Source organism: Clarias gariepinus, chromosome 6, assembly GCF_024256425.1.
Source record: "Clarias gariepinus isolate MV-2021 ecotype Netherlands chromosome 6, CGAR_prim_01v2, whole genome shotgun sequence".
NCBI lineage: Eukaryota > Metazoa > Chordata > Actinopteri > Siluriformes > Clariidae > Clarias > Clarias gariepinus.
This window is the reverse complement of record NC_071105.1, coordinates 16,890,805-16,909,913: the sequence shown is the minus strand read 5'-3', so window position 1 is coordinate 16,909,913 and position 19,109 is coordinate 16,890,805. Positions and strand designations below refer to the sequence as shown.

At 36.7% G+C, this 19,109-nt stretch overlaps 2 protein-coding genes across 2 annotated transcripts; one reads left to right on the top strand and one right to left on the bottom strand.

Annotated features, from left to right (window-relative positions):
* Window positions 1-301: 301 nt before the first annotated feature.
* On the bottom strand, window positions 302-6,901 carry LOC128526494 (ruvB-like 1). Its single transcript, XM_053498388.1, has 11 exons — window positions 6,664-6,901; window positions 6,229-6,315; window positions 5,947-6,079; window positions 4,369-4,520; window positions 4,179-4,268; window positions 3,501-3,650; window positions 2,935-2,998; window positions 2,609-2,807; window positions 2,424-2,526; window positions 2,253-2,344; window positions 302-1,499 (listed from the first exon to the last, which is right to left on the bottom strand). The coding sequence occupies exons 1-11, from the start codon at window positions 6,802-6,804 to the stop codon at window positions 1,340-1,342; spliced, it is 1,371 nt and encodes a 456-aa protein (XP_053354363.1). The 5' UTR covers window positions 6,805-6,901; the 3' UTR covers window positions 302-1,339.
* A 1,222-nt stretch (window positions 6,902-8,123) lies between these two features.
* Window positions 8,124-14,194, top strand: eefsec (eukaryotic elongation factor, selenocysteine-tRNA-specific). Its single transcript, XM_053499610.1, has 7 exons — window positions 8,124-8,683; window positions 9,233-9,440; window positions 9,640-9,736; window positions 9,889-10,053; window positions 10,517-11,140; window positions 12,188-12,344; window positions 13,829-14,194. The coding sequence occupies exons 1-7, from the start codon at window positions 8,374-8,376 to the stop codon at window positions 14,008-14,010; spliced, it is 1,743 nt and encodes a 580-aa protein (XP_053355585.1). The 5' UTR covers window positions 8,124-8,373; the 3' UTR covers window positions 14,011-14,194.
* The last annotated feature ends 4,915 nt before the right edge of the window (window positions 14,195-19,109 follow it).

The window sequence follows — 19,109 nt, the reverse complement described above, 5'->3', positions numbered from 1 at the left end:
AACTTAAATTGTTATTACAAACACACACAAAAAAATACAAACTGCACCTTTATATGAAGATTATGACTATACCAAACTATTTATTACTGGAAGCAACTTGTGAAAAAACATTGTGTGAAGAAAAAAGCGAGGAATTATTCTCTCAAATCACTGATGTGATCTGTTTTTATATCATGTTGGTGCATTCAGATCGCTCTTTTATAATGTCTTCATAGAATAATGACTAATGAGTCCACAGATTAATGACAGTGATGAGAAACGGGTATGAACCAAATTGTACACATATAATGTTTTAATGCGATTCAGGAGCTCTTCAAAATAAACTTTTTACAGCCATGTAAATCAAAAGTCATAAAAAAAGGTTTTATCTGTACATTGGTCATAACTTGCTCTTTTAATGATATTTTTATGTTTCATACATTTAAGAACCAGAAACCAGTCTTGGAGCAAAATAGAGCTTTTTCCCGTTAATCTGGGTGTGGCTATATACTCATCACTCACTGCAGCCAATTAACGTAATAGTTTGCCTATATGGACAGAACATGTGGAAGACAGAAACGGCAGTATTGCTCTTACAAGCTGCCACAATTCATATGAAACAGAAACGAAAGTGTGACACAGCTTGTCTTACTCCAAAAAAGGCAAGTAGTTTATGAAAACTGAACCTTCACAGATGAATGGACAGATCAATTTATGCTTATTCTTCCTGCAAGACGTTATATGCCAGATTTACTGCACCAACTGGATCATCAGGAAGGTAGGGAAAGAAACATCAACATCAACTTAAAGGGAGCACCAGTTAGATCCTGAACATGTTTTAGGTATTTGAAAAGGATTTTATTAAAGATACAGAATGATCATCAGCAGCAGTAGAAGTGTACCATTTTTGTTTTTTGTTTCCTACAGCTACAGGAAGAGGGAAAGGAGGGCAAAACTGTACTATGTCCTTGTACTATTCTAACTAAACATGCAAGAATTTCTTACGTTGTGGTTAAATACTAAACCAGGTGAGGTGTAGTACCATAAAATAAAAAATAAGAATGGAGGAAAGTCATTATTTAATAATTAAAATGTATTTTCTAGAAAACAAAAGCATTAACAGTTCTTAAAAATAAATCTACAAAAAGAAAAAAAAATCAGGAAAAATCCAGGAAAAACTCACTATGAGAACAATTTTCTTTCTTTATTAACAGTAAAAAACATATATTTATTTATTTCAGTAAAATTAATTTACTAAAGGTTTTGCCATGCTGCACATCATTCTCCCAGAACAGTTTAAGAGCTGAGCTGAACTGTGAGAAGTGAAACAGAAAACCATTGAGAGCTGAGCGGGATTAAGTTACTTCATGAACTTGGTGTGCTGGTCCTGAAGGATCTTTGCCGAAGCCTTGGCATCATAGAAGAGCTCGTTAGTTTCTTCCACATGTTCTCTTTCAATAACTGCTTTTCCCTGAACTTGTGCTAGCAGTTTGGCAGGAGTTAAGAGCTGAATAGCATACCTACACACACAAACAGATACATAATTCAAAGCTTTAAGCTTTGTATAAACTGTTATAAATGTTATTTGAACAAATAAATCTACAATGTGAACATACTTTATAAATAGTCTACCACACCCCACCCCAGAAATGCCGTTAAGACTCAAGCAGGGTTTATGTCAACCCTTCCACATTCCACTCCTGGTTTTCACTCTCCCCTGGGTCCATTCAATTGCTACACACCAGTTTTCATTTTCCTATTAGCTTCAAGTTTTTAAAAGGCTGGCATCAACATTATTATTTTGTGATTCCACACCAAGTTTCACATGGTATTTCAAAGACTATGGGCCTAGCACTCATGTCTCAATGGTGACTTTTAAGACCCTACTTTATGATGATTTAAACGTAGACTTACAACCATGGCCAAAAGTGGTCTACTATAAACAACAAATACAGTACATGTGATTTTTAACATAATATTTGTATTTATTCGGTATGCCCTTTCAATTATTTTCACGGCAGCTGACATCTGCTGCATTTACTGCCTCTCAGTACGTCGCTCTCCCGGTAGCAGAATAAATAGGTACAGGAGCAGTAGCACGAGAGGAAACTCTACTCTACTCTACTAGGGTCCACTACTAGTAAATCGATCATGGATGGCATCATTCCACTGGACCAATCTTTTAGAAAGGGTGGGTAAATATTCTTGGGCGGCCTTTTATATACTTGTATACAAGTTTACTCTGTGTGTGGAAAACACTGTGCAATTGTTACCTGAGGGTGGTCTTAGTCCCGATCTCTGCCAGATGAGTTAAAGCCTCCTCGCTGATGTTTATGCTCTCGGTCTGAGCTCGAATCTTAACAATCTGCAAACAAACCAGCTAAAATTTACAAAAGCACATTACTCCATCTTGTGGTTGTCTATATTGTTTTTTACACATTTACCTGTTTCATTTCTTGAGGAGTATACAACATGGTTCTTATAATCATAATTCGATCCAACAGATCATGAGGTATCCCGTGAGGAGAGTTAATGTTCTCTGTCCCTCTGAAAAACGAATTAATTGGTAAACAAAAAGTACTGCTTACTACTGAGTCGCTTTAAAATACTACTTCTTTAGGCGTCCTACCTGATGAGACAGTTTCCTCGGTTGGATGCGAACACTACTATTGGGGAGATTGAGCTCTCCAGAGCTCGGTGCAGGTAAGTAAAACATTCAATATCCAGCATGTGAACCTCATCAATGAACAGGACACCAGGTACGAGTTCTGCCACACCTTGATCGATGTACCTGTTCACCACCTTGTTAATCTCCCCTCGTAGCTTATCTATAAGGCGCTCAAAATGTGAGCATGCATGCATTCAGACATGAAACAAATCTGGGTATTAAGTGTGTGTGTGTGTGTGTGTGTGTGTGTGTGTGTGTGTGTGTGTGTGTGTGTGTGGTTATGTTACCGGTGATCTCAGTCTTTCTGGGTTTCATTAGTTGACCCATCATAGAAAGAATGTCCTGACCTCCCTAATGCAAAAAAATCAAAATGTTGTGTAAACACTGACACTGTGCATCATAGAAGCTACATTCCGGACAAAATATATTGTAAAAAATCATGTAATAAAAAATTGCCAAAAACAGGTAGCTAATATTGGGAAAGTAGGCAACATTTTTGGGTATGGGGTATTAAAAACAAAAGAAATAAAAATAAGACAGGTCTCAAATGATTCTACTTTCATTCATCACTGCTATCAACTATATCAAAATACAATTTTAACATTACAAAAACTAAGAAAAAATACTTATTTTATTATGTATATACAATACTTATTTATTAATATATAATCTTTTTTTGAAACAGAATGGAATCAGATTAAATCTATATTATATTCTTATTCAGTTTGAAAATACATTCCCCACCACATTTAACTTTTTAAAGTTCCTTTAACGTTTTTATTAATAGCGTCCCCTTCGTTATATACCAAAAATCATTTACATTGACCTTATATTAGTATTACTGTGTGTATACCTGAGGACGTGCATTGGCTACATCCAGGTCGTGTAATGTGACATCTTGTATAATCTCCTTCTTCTTGTGTACATCTCCTTTGGGTAATGGAACGTATTCTTCAGCCTCTAAATCAAACTCTGTTGCAAATGTGTCACAGCGTCCTTGTCTCTGTTGATCAAAAACAGTCCATGGTGACTACAAAATGACTAATTACAGCTTTAAACATGAGATCATTTGGCATCACCAGTATACCAATCAATGGCCTTATTATCTGTCATCTTCCACATCAGTTTCTCACTGGTTTATGCTTTAAAATAGAAATTATTTTTGTTTAAATGATTCATAGTTCAGTGTATGACTTAGCAAACAAAAGCATTCCTGGTCAAGTACAGGGACTGGACTGAAAATAAAAGTCAAAAAATCCTTTAGGAAGCATAGCAAACTTTTCTCATTGAAAATGTACAATAAAAATCTTTGGAGGCAAATTATAAAGAAATTAGTGGCTCAAGATGTTTAAACAGTACTGTATGTGACTTTGGACCAAAGTGACTGCTTGTGTATGTAAGATGTATTTATGAGAGATTAAAGTTTCTTCTGCTAGATGTTCAATCCACCTGCACGGCCTATATGGTACCTCAATGCCTTAAACCAGTGAGTGTTCAGTAGACACAGCATCAGGTTGTGTCCTGTCCTTACCTTTACTGCTCCACTGTTTGCTTCAATGTAGATGACATCACCAACCTCCACTTTCTCCTTCTGCAGGCTCTCATAGATACTAGGATCGAGCTGTGTTACACACAAACAGAACACACCAAAATATACATCATATCTTATATAATTACTGGCTATTTACCACAGAATTGTTTATTTATTTACTAATACATACTTTCAGCTGTTTGGTGCCCTTCGCTGTCTTTAGGCCGATGATGACATGACTGATAGTTTTGCCATAACCGCCCATTGGATTCTCTGTTTCTGATGGGGTCAGCTCAGTCACCTCACCTTCATACACTTCCTTAGTCTCTTTAATTCTCAGTCCTACGTGCATTAATTAAAACAGAGCATTCTTTAACTTGCATAAAGAAACATGTGGCACTAGATTATACAGTGCTACAGTGTAAAGGTTTTGGGCCGAAGTAAAAAAATGCTGTAAAATAAAAATTATTAATATATTTATATAAAACGCTATATATTTTATGAAAAATAAAATGCCCCTTAATGATTTTATATTGCATATTTGATACACTAAAATCATTCAGATCTAACAAATTTTAATATTGCACCAAGATAACAAGTTTTCAAACCATGATTTCATTTATTAAAAGAAGAGAGCTGTCCAAATGTGCCCTGTAAAAAAGTGATTTACTGTATGAATTCTAGCCAGAAGAATTGCAGCCTAAAAGCTATAAGCCTAAGCGACTCAACTATGCATGAAAGCATAAGAACTGGGGTGCAGAAAAATGACAACAAGATTTTAAATATTTGCCAAAGGCAGGTTGTTTGTGGAAGGGCCGTAAAGCGGTACAATAATAAGTGTCTGCTGGCAACAGTAAAGCAAGTTCTTTGCAAGTTTGGGGCTGCATTTTTGCAAATGGAACTGAAGATCTGGTCAACATCATTGGTGTCCTGAGTGCAGGAAAATACAGGCACATACCCGTCATGCAATACTGTATATCAGGGAAGCCTCTGATTGGCCCCAAATTTATTCTGCAGCAGGACCGCAACCACAAACATACAGCCAATGTCATTAAGACATTTTGGTAACTACTAAAAAATAAACTATTAACACTTCTATTTTTTAAAGCATTCTTACTTTACAGTTCTTTCCCCCACACTGGGCTATAAAATGTTTTTATTATAAAAGAAGTTATTAAATATATATATGTGTATACATATATATGCATTTTTTCTTTTTATATCTTTCCTAGTTATGTAATGTTTTGCATACAACATTCCAAAGAAATTATTTAAAAAAACATTTATATGAATGATTTTAATTAGAATGAAATTTTTCAAAAAGAGTTTTGTTATAGAGTTTGCAACAATAGAATTTAGGACAGATTGCGATTTTATAGATTCTGAAAACATACATGTAAAATTAATAAGTAGGTAATAAGGGGACTTGAAGTGGGTAAATTTTGGTGATTTTAAAAACTGCAGCTTGTTGCAGTAGTAGATTGTTTAGGCTAGTTGATTTGCAGATGTTCAGTATCATGCAACAGTGTGTTTGTGGACATTCAACTGTGTAACATAAACAAAGTACAATTCCAAAGCACAATTATACCATTACATAGAATCGCTCTGTATTAAGAATATATAAAATGTGTATGTGTGTACTTTAATCTCAATAATATTATATTAACTCAATATTCTAGTTTAAGGACTATCAGTTGTATGTGTATAGATGTTCCTACATGAAAACCGCCACTCTTGTGCATGTTGGTGTATGGATGTGTATACTCACCTATAGCTCTCCTGAAGTTCTCCATCAGTACCTCTGTCTTCTTGATCTCTGATGAATACACTTCACTGCCCACCATGGGACAGAACGGTACCTTATTCCCCAACTCCTGTGCCATGGCCATTGCTAAAGCAGTCTGTTGGGCAGAAATAAGTTGTTTAACACACATCAAGCTTCTACAAGCAAGCCACAACAAAAAGGCCATCAAAAATATTTCTACTTATTCAGATATTAAAAAATTTACATTTAATGTACTACATGAAGAAGGAGAAAAGTAACAAGTACCTTTCCAGTTCCTGGTGGTCCTGCCAGTAAGATCGCACGGCCAGCCATCTTTTTCAAACGAATCATGTCAACAATAATGCCACAGGCCTGAAAAACATTTTGTTCCATATATTACAGAGACAGTTTGCCTGTATACACTAACTATCTAAACTAAGGAGAATGAGCAATTCCATAAGTGTGTTCTGCTGTTGTTTCACATTACAGTACAAAAGTTTCAGTCTCTATGCTCAAAATCTAAATATTCAACTCTTTATTAAACTGACAATAGATTCTAATGTAAATTATTATATTTTTTTAGCTATTTAGCTGCTTATTGGCATTTATTTGTTGTATATGTTTAAGGTTTATCCATCCTTTTATCTTTTCATTCTTTCATTCATCCAACTGGCTGTATGCAGCGTTAGCTAATGTTAGCTAGTTAGCACAGTCCGCTACCTCTCTGGCGGCTTCCTGGCCCACAAGACCAGATGCAGTCTGCTTAGCATAGCCGGCTTCGTCCAGTCCGAGTCCTTTCACATGGCTGTGAGCCGCAATGCGCTGAGTCTTTGTTGTGCTTTTCACCTCCTCGATGTTCATGGCTTTATCTGTTATAACAAAGCTTTACGCAAGCGAGGAAACTCGCTCCCACATCAACCACCTGCTTTCACCGTTAAAAGCCGCGCGACTCCAAACACACTGGTTACCATGGAAATATCGGGAAAGTGTACCTACTTTTCTTCTTGTTGTTTACCGGCGGTTTGCATCCAGTATGTTGCATTATCGCCACCTTCTGGTCATAATCTCGCTGCCCTTGCTTTCAGTCTAGTAAATTCTCGTTTCTCGCCCTGAAGAAACCATGGAAATATTTTTTACCTTCTACCTTGTCCTTTTTCTCTATTTTCTAAAACACGTTTCACAGTGTCTTCAACTTTTTCATAATCCCTTAGGTGTGCCATCATCATCCTTGCTTGTATTTCCTGCATTTGATATATAACTAGTATATGTTCTATTGTCTCTTTCTCATACAGGCCACCCACAATTTTATATACTATGGAGTGTGCTGTTAAGGTTACTGTGTCCTATCTGCATCCTGCTTATAATTACCGGTCTACCTATTGTATAATTAGCACAATAGTTGTAGTAGTACTAATAGGGTTATTGATTTTGTACCCGACCCTCCTTTACAGAAGACAATTCATAAACTAAAGCACATTAAAAAAGGAATATCAAAATTAAATCTTGAGAAGGCACACCTGTGAATTAAAAAAAACATGTAGTTTTCATTTTAAAAATACCAATCTAAAATCTAAAATACTAATTAAATCCTGAGCTGTTTACCACTTTTTTGTTGAATACAAATTTCTACAGTGTTCGTTCATAGTTTGGATGTCTTCAGTATTTATGTACAATGTTAAGCATAATACAAATACTGTAGCAAAAAACACTGAAGGAGAAGGTGTGTAAAAACTTTTTTCACCTCTTTACCTCTGTTAGTGTACGCCGAGTGATGATTGGCTACGAATATTCTTAACTGTGTGCCGATTGGATGACATGGAGTCATAATGAACCAGCGACGATTTCGCGTCATCATTCCATATATATATTTTAGGAGTAAATTTAGTTTTTAATATTTATTATTATCTTATTTTATAATTAAGCATGACCGAAACGAAACATATTCACGTTTAAAATACTTCCTTTTTAAATATATAAAATAACTATTGTTTATTAACTTGGAATCTGCTTTAAAAATAACCAGGCAAATTTCCAATACTTTAAACAAATGCAATTATTAAAATAATTATAGCAGAATTACTGTACGAATACACTTAACATAACAAGTCGATCTAAACTATTTGGAACCTGAACAGTCTGATCCATAGTTTCAGCCGGATTTTTTTTAGGTGACACAGGAAGCGAATCTGTCAAATTACAAAACTTTCGAGCAGTCTTGGGTTGTGTAATTAACTAACGGATGTTTGTTGACGCGAATTGAAACAAAAGTATTTAATAATATAATATACAACATAAATACACTAACATATTATTGCTTTATTTTTCCTTTTCGAAATCTGCAACAGTCGCTCTCAGGTCAAAGTCTGCTGAGGCACTGAACTGACTGATCGACGTCACTTCACTAGTCAGAGTCGCAGAGATCTCTTGGATATGGCAGATCCCGAGCCGGCGCCTGGGGACGGTCTCCCAAAAATTCTGAACTTTAACGTGGGCGTACTGGGACATGTGGACAGTGGAAAGACGTCTCTGGCTCGAGCTCTGAGCAGCACCGCCTCCACGGCGGCCTTCGACAAGAACCCACAGTCTAAAGAGCGCGGCATCACCCTGGACCTGGGCTTCAGCGCCTTCACGGTTCCCCTGCCAGAGCACCTGAGACAGAGCTGTAGGGAATATGACAGTCTGCAGTTCACACTGGTGGACTGTCCAGGACATGCCTCCCTCATTCGCACCATCATTGGCGGTGAGTGAGTGACAAAGATCATATGCAGATAAATAAATCTCAAGTGCATGCTTTACTGATTAGCTTGAAAAAGTAAATTCTCAAGTCTCAGAAGACTGCAGGATATAATCTTATAATTTTTCAACATGCAACGATTTTTACATAGACTGAAGTGCGAAAAGTTTCTGTAATTAAATTATGTTTTGTTTCATATTCTCCTTACAATCACCCCTAATCTATTTTATTTGTCTAAATGTGAACTGGTTAATTGTGCTTTTACATTTAAACCACTATATTACGATCCAAGAGCTTGCACTTCCGGTTATGACCAGAAGGTGGCAAGAAAGTTGCATAACAAGAAACAGTTAAGAGAGGAAAGAGTCAGTAGTATTAACAATAATTAACTCTGTGCTTAATGTTTATGTGTGGTTACATAATGTAGGAGTTTGATGTTTAAGACTTCAAACATTTTTCATTTCTTCAGACTGCTGAGCTTATTTTAATAAAACAAAAATTTTGTCTTTTTTTCATATTCTTTTGTCTCAATTGTTTATGTGCGTGTGTCCTTAGGGGCTCAGATCATTGACCTGATGCTGTTAGTGGTTGATGTTGTAAAAGGGATGCAGACGCAAACAGCAGAGTGTCTCCTGATTGGTCAGCTCACTTGTTCACGTATGATCGTCATCCTCAACAAAACAGACCTTTTGCCTAGTGACAAGAGACAAAGTTCCATTGAGAAGATGACTAAGAGGATGCACAAAACTTTGGAAAACACTAGGTACACATAAACAGACATTAAATACTGTATATTCTGTGTCTAGTTAATCTTTAGCATGTCATGTATAATGTACATAATAATTGTTGCAATATTTCATTTAATGTAGTTTGTTTCTACCATTTTCTGAAAGTATGATTGTAAACCTGTATCTGGACCAATCAGTTATTTTCGTAACGTTTTTCACGTCACGGTTGAGTAGATTTAGAAATTGCCCAGTCATTGCTGTGGCAGCAAAGCCAGGGGGACCTGAGGCTCCAGACACAGCTGAAGCACAGGGAATCACTGAGCTCATAGAGGTGAGACCTTTGGTTCAACTTGCAGATGTATATTAATTTCAGTACTTAACACAGTTTACCTACTTACCGTCTTGAGTGTCTGTGTTTGGTGTGTTAGGATCTAGAGTCATCATCTGATTAATAGCATATTAAATATTAATATTTTTGTTTAGCTGCTAAAATCACAGGCATTCCTACCTCAAAGAGACCCATCTGGCTCTCTGCTAATGGCAGTAGATCACTGTTTCTCCATCCGTGGCCAGGGAACAGTCATTACAGGCACCATCCTGCAGGGGGCTCTGCGAGTCAATGATACACTAGAGATACCTGCACTCAAGGTACATGTGAACAGCGCACATCTGTATTGTGTTTCTATACTCTTGGTTGATTAGTAAGGCTTCTGAAACCCTCACTAAAACAGGGATGGACGAATATTTTTTAAAGAGGGTTGAAATTGATAAATTACTTGAGGATTGTGTTTTAAATTATTATGCTCACGCACCACAATAACCAATCTCATAAAGTATGCCACAAACAAGTGTGAAAAAAGTTACCCATTTTAACATGAACTAATGCCAGATGTTTTTTTACCAATAAAAAACAACTAAATACAAAATGTTTTATGTTTCCATTTAGCCAACAGTTTGTTATTTTATTATTTTCTGACATACAGGTGTCTTTAAGTTTTTTGAATATAATATAGTAATTTTTAATATCTTAACATAACTGAGGCCGACTGGAACATTAAATCTCAAAATATGTGTTATTTCTCATTATTGTGCACTTTGTTGTGTTTTTTAGGTTACCCGGAAGGTGAAGTCTGTCCAGATGTTCCGTAAGCCAGTTCCTAGTGCCATGCAAGGAGATCGGGTCGGAGTGTGTGTCACACAGTTTGACCCAAAGCTGCTAGAGAGAGGGGTGGTGTGTACACCTGATTCACTGCATACCATTCATGCTGCTATTATATCTGTACGCAAGATCGAGTACTACCGTAGTGCTCTTAGCAGCCGTGCAAAATTCCACATCACCATCGGACATGAGACAGTCATGGCACGTGTGTCATTCTTCAGCAAGGCTTCTCTAAGCGTTGACTCAGGAGCAGCACCTCACACTGAACAGAGCACAGAGGTGTTCTCATATGACTGGGAGTTTTGCCACCAGGAGGAGTATTTGACTGGTCAAGGAGAAGCCAAGGAGCAGGATCCAGCACAGTGGTCACTATTGGAGTTTGAGCGGCCTGTTACGTGTCCGCCGCATTGTTTGGTGATTGGCTCACGCCTCGACTCTGATATCCACAGTAACACATGCAGACTTGCTTTCCATGGAAAGCTGCTGGAAGGCTTCGAGGATAAAAACTATGTGAACAGTGCATTGCCCAGACTCAAAATCAGTAAAGACAAGCACAAAGAAGGAGCCGTGGAACGGGTAACAATGTTCTGCTCTATAATACACAACTTTGAAGTTATATGATCTCCGCTCCCTTGTTGTAACAATACATAAGTATCATTAAGTTGACATTATACAATATTATATGTACAGTAGTTATAATGTAGGTCAGTGTGGCTAGATGACAGGATGGGGAAAAGATATATTTAGTCATGTATCACAATTCCTTATTCCACTGCCTTTAGGATCGATTTTAAAAATTAATAGTTAACTTCAATATGTCTGCATTCGAGGTCGTAAAATGTTCTTTTAAAATCCTGTAGGTAATCTATTCGTATAAATATATATATATATATATATATATATATATATATATATATATATATATATAAGGGGGGGAATATTTGCCCATACGAATCAGAAAGCTCGCATATATATATAAGCTGCATTCATTTAGTGTTGATAATTCGAAATCGTAAATATATCCACATCAAGACCATCAATTAATTAAAAGATGTACATACTGTACATCTAAGTACATACTTGGAGTGTATATGCCGCATTTTATAGCCGACCATGTTTTGTCGGAAACAGGAAATACTGTATGTCTTAGTGCACTGTGACTGTTTAGACAAGTAAAAGGCTTCAACTTCAGTATCACCATTTAACTATTAAGTAAATTATCAGGAAAATATTTGTTGAAAATTGTAAACCGGAGATCACCACCAGGTTTACAGGTTGAAAATATATAAAATACTGGGCTCCTGATTTATTATAGCATCAAATCAATAATTAATGAAAAATATTTAATGTTAACATTTTTAAAGTTTATCACTGTTGTAGTTGGCTATGTGTTATAATCACTGAGTATTACGAAAATTATGTGAGAACACATTTCCAATATAGGAACTGAAAGGTGAGGGAGTTGGTTTGGTCAACTGTCAGCATCAGCTTGTTACCAGGTTTGGTGTCTTCCTAATGTCCATGTCCAAGTCACGGATATGTCGTTAATATATATTTATAGTCTTATGCTACTCATAGTAAAGAAAGCTGTGTGGTGTATTGACTCGGCCTATTTTTGACCAGGTGACTGACGACTACACTGTGATTGGTAAAAACCTGTTTAAGAAAGAGACCAACCTTCAGCTGTTTGTCGGATTGAAGATCACACTTTCTTCGGGAGAGACTGGGGTAATTGAGGGTGGTTTTGGACAGAGTGGCAAAATAAAAATTAGAGTTCCAGGTATGAAACACACCCACACACTGCCATAATACGATGTCTAATCACAGTCGACCTTAAACATGTGTACGTGTATACCTACATCCTGCAAATTACTTAAATTTGCAATAAAACCGATTGACATTTACAGAAGACTTCACTAACAGTACCAAGATGAGATGCTTAGCCACAGTAAAATATTTGAATGGTGCAAAAGTTTTAGATAAGGCTGTTTGTCTTTAAATGACGATCCTGGCTAAGGTGGCTTAGAGCTAGGACGGCTCATGAGTGAATGCCTGAGTCTTAAAAATCGACAAATAACTTGTTGCCAACTTGCAGATGAGCCGCATCTGTCTGTACACACAATCATTCACGAACACAACTTGCACATTACAGAAACGCCTCTGGGAGTTATTGCCACATGCAACATATAGACCCAACATCCCTACAAGCCATTTCCACATGTTATGGTCATTACAGGAGTTGCTAGTAGGCCAGCATTGCAGACATAAAGCAGGAAGTCTGATCATGGCTCCGGCATACTGGGAAAACGTTCTTCTTTGATGGTATCAAATTACTAGTGACACCCATTACAGTGCATTAGTGTAACAGGGGATTAGATAGGGAAAAAAGGTAGTTTTATTATCATAACTGTGTTCTGTCATGGCGGCACGGTGGTGTAGTGGTTAGCACCTCCAGGGTCCGGGTTCGATTCCCGGCCAGGCTTGATTCCCATCTCTTTGTGCATGAAGTTTGCATGTTCTACCTGTGCTTGGTGGGTTTCCTCCGGGTACTCTGGTTTCCTCCCACAGTCCAGGATATCCAGGTTAGGTTGATTGGCATTCCCAAATTGCCCGTAGTGTGTGAATGAGTGTGTGAGTGAGTGTATGTGTGTGTGCCCTGTGATGGATTGGCACCCTGTCCAGGGTGTACCCTGCCTCGTGCCCTAAGCCTGGGATAGGCTCCAGGCCCCCGTGACCCTGAATACAGGATATACCGGTATAGAAGATGAGTGAGTGAGTGTTCTGTCATTCTGCACAAGCAGAAATCCAGATTTGACCTGAACACTTATTGTAATAACCAGTCCAATTCATTTTTATGTGTTCATTTTTACCTGTGGTTTAGATTATTATTTTTTTGGATTGTGGAGCTGGTGGAGGTTTGAGCTACACAATCACTTATTTTAAGTTTTGTTGAATAAGAAATACCAACAATAACTACTATAAATGAAATATAATAGTGAGGGCTATTACAACATCAGTAATAGCATTGCACAATGCCCTGTTATTACTGATGTTGTCACAGTGGTTAAAACTATCGCCAAAATCAGATATTATGCAAAATAATAATTCATATTATATTGTGCACATTTATTATTGTTTCTTTATTATTTTAAATTGTGGCTGTTTTTGAAATATATTTTAGGCCAGATCTAAAGATTATCTTTCTTTGTTTACAATGTCCCAAGGCTTTTGCAGCCCTCTTACCGTTTCTCTTTATTCCTTCAGAGGGCCTAAAAGAAGAAACAAAGCAGCTCCTTTCTTCTTCCTCCAAGAAAAAGGGAAAGGGCGGAGCTAAAAGTGAACCGCCTAAAGAGGAGGATGCCAAAGTGGACTCTCAGCCTATAACCATTCATCTGAACTTTAAAAGATATATTTATGATCCCCACAAAAAGATGGTGCAGTCTTGATTTCTTGAGCACTGATTGTTATTGTAGAGACTTAAGCACTAGGTAATTATCTGGGCAGCCACATGGGGCGCTGTGCATATGAGTGTGGCAGAAGGTGTGTATGTAAACCTCTGATTGCCTTTTTTAATTACTTTAAAAATTGCTGTAGTTTCCCTGCAATAAAATACCCAGAACTGGGGAAAAGAATAATTTATCAAAGGCTTCTTTTCTGTCTTATTTACATTCTTTAAAATATTTGTATTCTAATTGTTAAATACTGTGTACTGTACAGCCTGCTGCATATAGTTAAGGGTATTTTACTTTAGAAATGTTGTGGTTATATCTTTCACGCATGTGAGATTGTGCATGTGTGTCTCAGGCCTTTCCTGTATTCTGTACTAACATTAATGAAGTAAAGGAGAGTAACGTTTGTTTAATTAATTACAGCAGGAAGATAGAGTGAATATCCTGCTGAATACTGCAGGGCATCAGAACTGTGTGTGTGTGTGAGAGAGAGAGAGAGAGAGAGGGGAGAATCTTTTTGAGATACGCGACAGCTTGAGTCTGTTAACCTTTCTAATCGGGGGTCCTTCATCAGGAAAGTTCTGCACAGCACCTGTTTAATATTCTTAAACAAGTACAGAGAATGGAAAGTGGAGGAAAAAAAGAAAAACAACCAGTGAGGAAATGAAAACAGAAAATGTCCCTTGAGATTAAAACTTCTGATTGGCTGCTTTCTTTGCCCTGAACCTTGACTCAACCTCAAATGAGATTTAAGTGTGATAAGGTAACAGACTGTGTGTTAGTCATCACTAACATTAGCAGAGTCTACTGTGAGAATTATGAGTATGTATGTATAAGAGAAAACATGAAAATTATCTTTTTTTGTACATGGACAGTTATCTATTAGTCATACATTCTATGAATTCTTGGTTTATCGGAGAGACAGCAAGATCACTGCTTGATCCGAGACCGGTTCATCTTGGATTGCAAACACTCACCCTCTCTATCCAAGTGACAAACTGAACTAAAATCTCAAAAACATAGTTTCTCTCTGTGATTCCCATTTTGTGGCAACAGTTTGAAGACCCGCAAATGGGTTCCCAGTTCTGGTGTTTATATTCTTCTGCCATACACTGTATATATTTTTCCCTTTTATATGGGCTCAAAAGTAAATGGACTAACTAAAGTGATCATAAACTAAACTTTGTACTCAATGTCTGCCTGGAGTCTGGGACCCATGGTTATCACCAGATGCTGGTGTTATCCTGCCAGGTTGTTACTGCAGCTATCTTCAGTTCCTGTATGTTTTTGGGTTATTTTACCTTAGGTTAAAAAAAATAAATCAACGTTGGAAGCCAAACACTCAGAGACTCAGAGTAAGAGCACAACTCTGCATTCTAGTGTTTTTCCACTATGCTCATGAGGATAGAAGGCTGTAATCTTACTAGAGAATCGTTAAAACCCCTTAGAAACTGAAATTGTTCATTCTATTCATTCAAATCCCTCACCAAACACAGTCGGCATAATTTCAAAGGTTAAGTGACCGTTTCAAGAACTGCACTTGGGCAGGAGGGCACTGTCAGATTACTGAGTATTCAGCCACCTTTGGTCTCACAGGCATGTACACACACACATCAAACACCCCTCATATACGCTTGGCATGGGGTTTTCAATGGAAGATATAATCTGACATCAAAGGGAAACATCTGAGGAGATTAACCCAATATATAAATGATAAAATACTGCAGAGTTCTCTGTCAAGGTTTACAGTATTTGCTTACCTTTTGTTTGCGTATTTGTTAGTTGATTTTGTCTCTTGTGTCTTTTGTAGTGTATCGTTTCATTGTTACTTTGTATTGTTGATACTTTGTGTTGAAATTTAAAATAAAGTGGAAATTGAACATAGAAAGAATTTTCACAGGTTAATACATTCTCATACATGGTATATACTGTGTGTGTGTGTGTGTGTGTGTGTGTTTTAGACTGACATCTTGTCACTTTTTATCAATTAGATGCTAAATTACACAACAAAGTCAATGAATCAATTTATGGATTAGTTTGCCAATTCTGGATGTCTCTGTGCAGATAATTAGTATCGCTTAGTGATTTTGGAAGCAAAGTATTCATTATTTTAATCTTGCTCCTTGTCTTTTACTGCATTAACATGTAACATAACTTTTTTTTTTCACAAGAAATTCAGTACACTTATTATAAATGAAATACAGGTTTCAGACCCTGAAATCAGTGCACACACAAGTTTCAGACCCTTTATTCACTAGCAGCAATTACAGCCTTTAGTCTTCTTGGGTGTGATGCTACATTCTTGGCGCATCACGATATGGAACTCTTTTCTCATTTCCTGATGCAGAACCTCGGAGAATCTAAGAAACAAATCAGCAGGTGTATATTCAGGTTTCATTTTCAGGTTTCCACAAAGATGTTTAATCAGGTTTTGGCTGTGACAAACAGGCTTTTGGCTGTGACACTTAAAAGACTCAAAGCCACATTTTTTTCCAAATTGTATTTTGTTTCTTGTGACCTTTATGTGTCTCTAGCAGGTGTTCTCTTCTCCACACAGAGCCTTTTCCGTTTAGACTGTCAGACATTGTGTTCTTTTGAACTTATAAAGCTGCAGATATTTTCTTTAGAAAAGTTTTGGTATCCTTCATTTGATACTTCATACATCAGGAATGATCAGTGGAAGTCAGATGAATTGGTCATCATCTCTAATACTCTGAGATTCTTTTTAATTATGGAGGAGTTTTTGCAGATGATAATAAAATGATTGAAATTGGAAGTGGAAGGTATTAAATTTTCTAAATAAAAAGACAATTTTCTAAATGAAACACACGTCTATGTGTCAACTTGGATTAAAATTTATTTTAAAAAAATTAACAAAAGGTCGTTTTGTGCAGGGTCACACAGTTAGACACACAAATACCTTTTCAAACCCATCAATCACAGATGCTAGTGAGCTAAAAGCCTCCTGTATCCGTTAGTAACTTGACTAACTGCATTAGTGGGCTTTCTCTCTTATCTAAACAAAGTAATTCAATTACATCTATCCAATTATAGTTTCTCCCTAAACAAACAATTAGCAGAGTGTCAGACAAACACGTTTATGTACAAAGATCATTTAAGTATATGAAAAAAACTTTCATTGGCACATAAATTTTTATTAAAGGAAACTCAGTAGTGAGATAATGGACAACACTTTAACAGTGATATGTCTGAGCAAAAGACTGGAGAGTAGGACCTATATATACTGCTCAAGAAAATTAAGGGAACACTTAGTCCTGGTTTGACTTAAACCTTACATAAACATTTAAGGGGCGTTCAAGTCAAACCAGGACTAAGTGTTCCCTTACTTTTTTTGAGCAGCATATATATTCTATATATTTTTTTCCTTATATTAATGGTTCCTATTTTAATTCAGACAAGATAGGTAATACTTTCTGTGTTTTGCCTTTAAGCCAAATCATTTGTATTGTTTTTTAAATATCTAATAATGCCGTTATGCTGTACGAGCACACTTTCTCCTCCTGTAATTCGTACATGTGCATGTTCACAATCACCTGAAGTCAAATCTGAAACTGTCAATGCTTTATTGTTGAAACTAGGAAACCAGATACACCCAGAGGCATGCCCTTCTTTCTTTCTCCCTCTCTTTAGCTGGGTTCAGCCTCAATGGGAGTATAGTACATGGACACACACACTCCCAGTGTGCTCATTTATGAAGTGCCTCTCTTTAAAGCCTATAATCCAAAGAGTCATAAGGCTTTAACACAATACAGTGAAGCAAAGTGAATATAGAGTGTGTGTATAACAGGTGTGATTATAACCTTAATATTTGTAATATTATAATATTTCTTTAGTTACACATCAGCACCATTATGTGGCATACAATTATGCTCATACGATCTGCCTGATACAACAGTCAGGTTGCTGTACCCATGAGAATCCACATTTATTAAAAGCAAAACAAAGAGTTTTGTGTTAAAGTCATATTTGGTGGACGTTACATCTTTTATTTAATCATGTTTGTGTGTATATTTATTATGTCAGTGAAGTTTTCTCTAATGCTTCTTGGTGAATGTGCCTCTTGCTCCCCTTTACACATTTTGCAAATATTTGTCTGTCAGCGTGCTTATCTCAAATCTAGTGACCTTCTTTCTTCCTATAATATTTCTTGATTTTTTTCTTTTTTGTGTCACAGTTCCATGTTCTTATACAGTATCTTTATTTTACAGTTTTAAGTTAAACACATTAACCTTAAAACAGTACAATTCTAATTTAGTGTTGGTCAATGGCAATGGAGAGTCAAAGCAGGAGATCAGTCATGCATGTGTTATAAATTGTGTAGATTAAGCAATGCTAATCATTTTAAAGATTATAAAAAATAAATATAAAAGACAATTATAAAAGAATCACCTTAAACTAGCAACAAGTTATTAGTTAATTATGTCATATCCAAGAAAAGAAACGTTTATGAAAAATTGTTGGCATGATTGGGTGTTTTTGCGTTCTATTAGTAAAGTGTCAGTACATACATGTTTTTCTGCCATTGTGATAATACCAGAGTCCAACCTTCTGCCTTCTGTCCTACCTAGGATAAAAAAAACTCAAAACCACTAGGATATGGGAAAGGAAAGAATGGAGAAGGAGGGTGATAGAGCAGGACAGCAGATCTGTCACCATGTCCTGAGAGACCCGCAACAGAATACACACATAAACAGACCTTTCTGTCTTACACACACCCCTACGAATGTTCGGAACACAACAACATCCCAGGAGAGGGGAACTGAGCATTTACAGTTGGCGCTCGCTATTTGAAAGGAGGAATTGTTTTCACACAGAGGGATGAATTAATTTATCCCCAAAACAGAATGATACGTAAATGAAGGGGAAAAAGTAAAAGAAAGAAAAGAAAGAAGACAAATGTCTTCTAGGGTGGAAGGGGTTCGTATGCCCCAGTTTCATTCAGGACAGATGTAAACACACACCTGTTGGGCCAGACCTTGCAAATGCTTTATGCTAATTTTCAGTAAATAACAATTCAGTGCACTTTTACTTACCTAGCTATTAGCATTTTGTCTGAGCTCTTCATATTTCAAATA

Bases quoted from the DNA above. Each gene is read 5' to 3' on its own strand.
- eefsec (XM_053499610.1), top strand. From the start codon at position 8,374: ATGGCAGATCCCGAGCCGGCGCCTGGGGACGGTCTCCCAAAAATTCTG. The intron at 9,441-9,639 runs GTACACATAAAC...ACGGTTGAGTAG, and splicing joins AAAACTTTGGAAAACACTAG to ATTTAGAAATTGCCCAGTCA. The intron at 11,141-12,187 runs GTAACAATGTTC...ATTTTTGACCAG, and splicing joins AAGAAGGAGCCGTGGAACGG to GTGACTGACGACTACACTGT.
- LOC128526494 (XM_053498388.1), bottom strand. From the start codon at position 6,804: ATGAACATCGAGGAGGTGAAAAGCACAACAAAGACTCAGCGCATTGCG. The intron at 6,316-6,663 runs GTAGCGGACTGT...AATGTTTTTCAG, and splicing joins GCCAGGAAGCCGCCAGAGAG to GCCTGTGGCATTATTGTTGA. The intron at 2,345-2,423 runs GTAAATGTGTAA...GTTTGTTTGCAG, and splicing joins CTCCTCAAGAAATGAAACAG to ATTGTTAAGATTCGAGCTCA.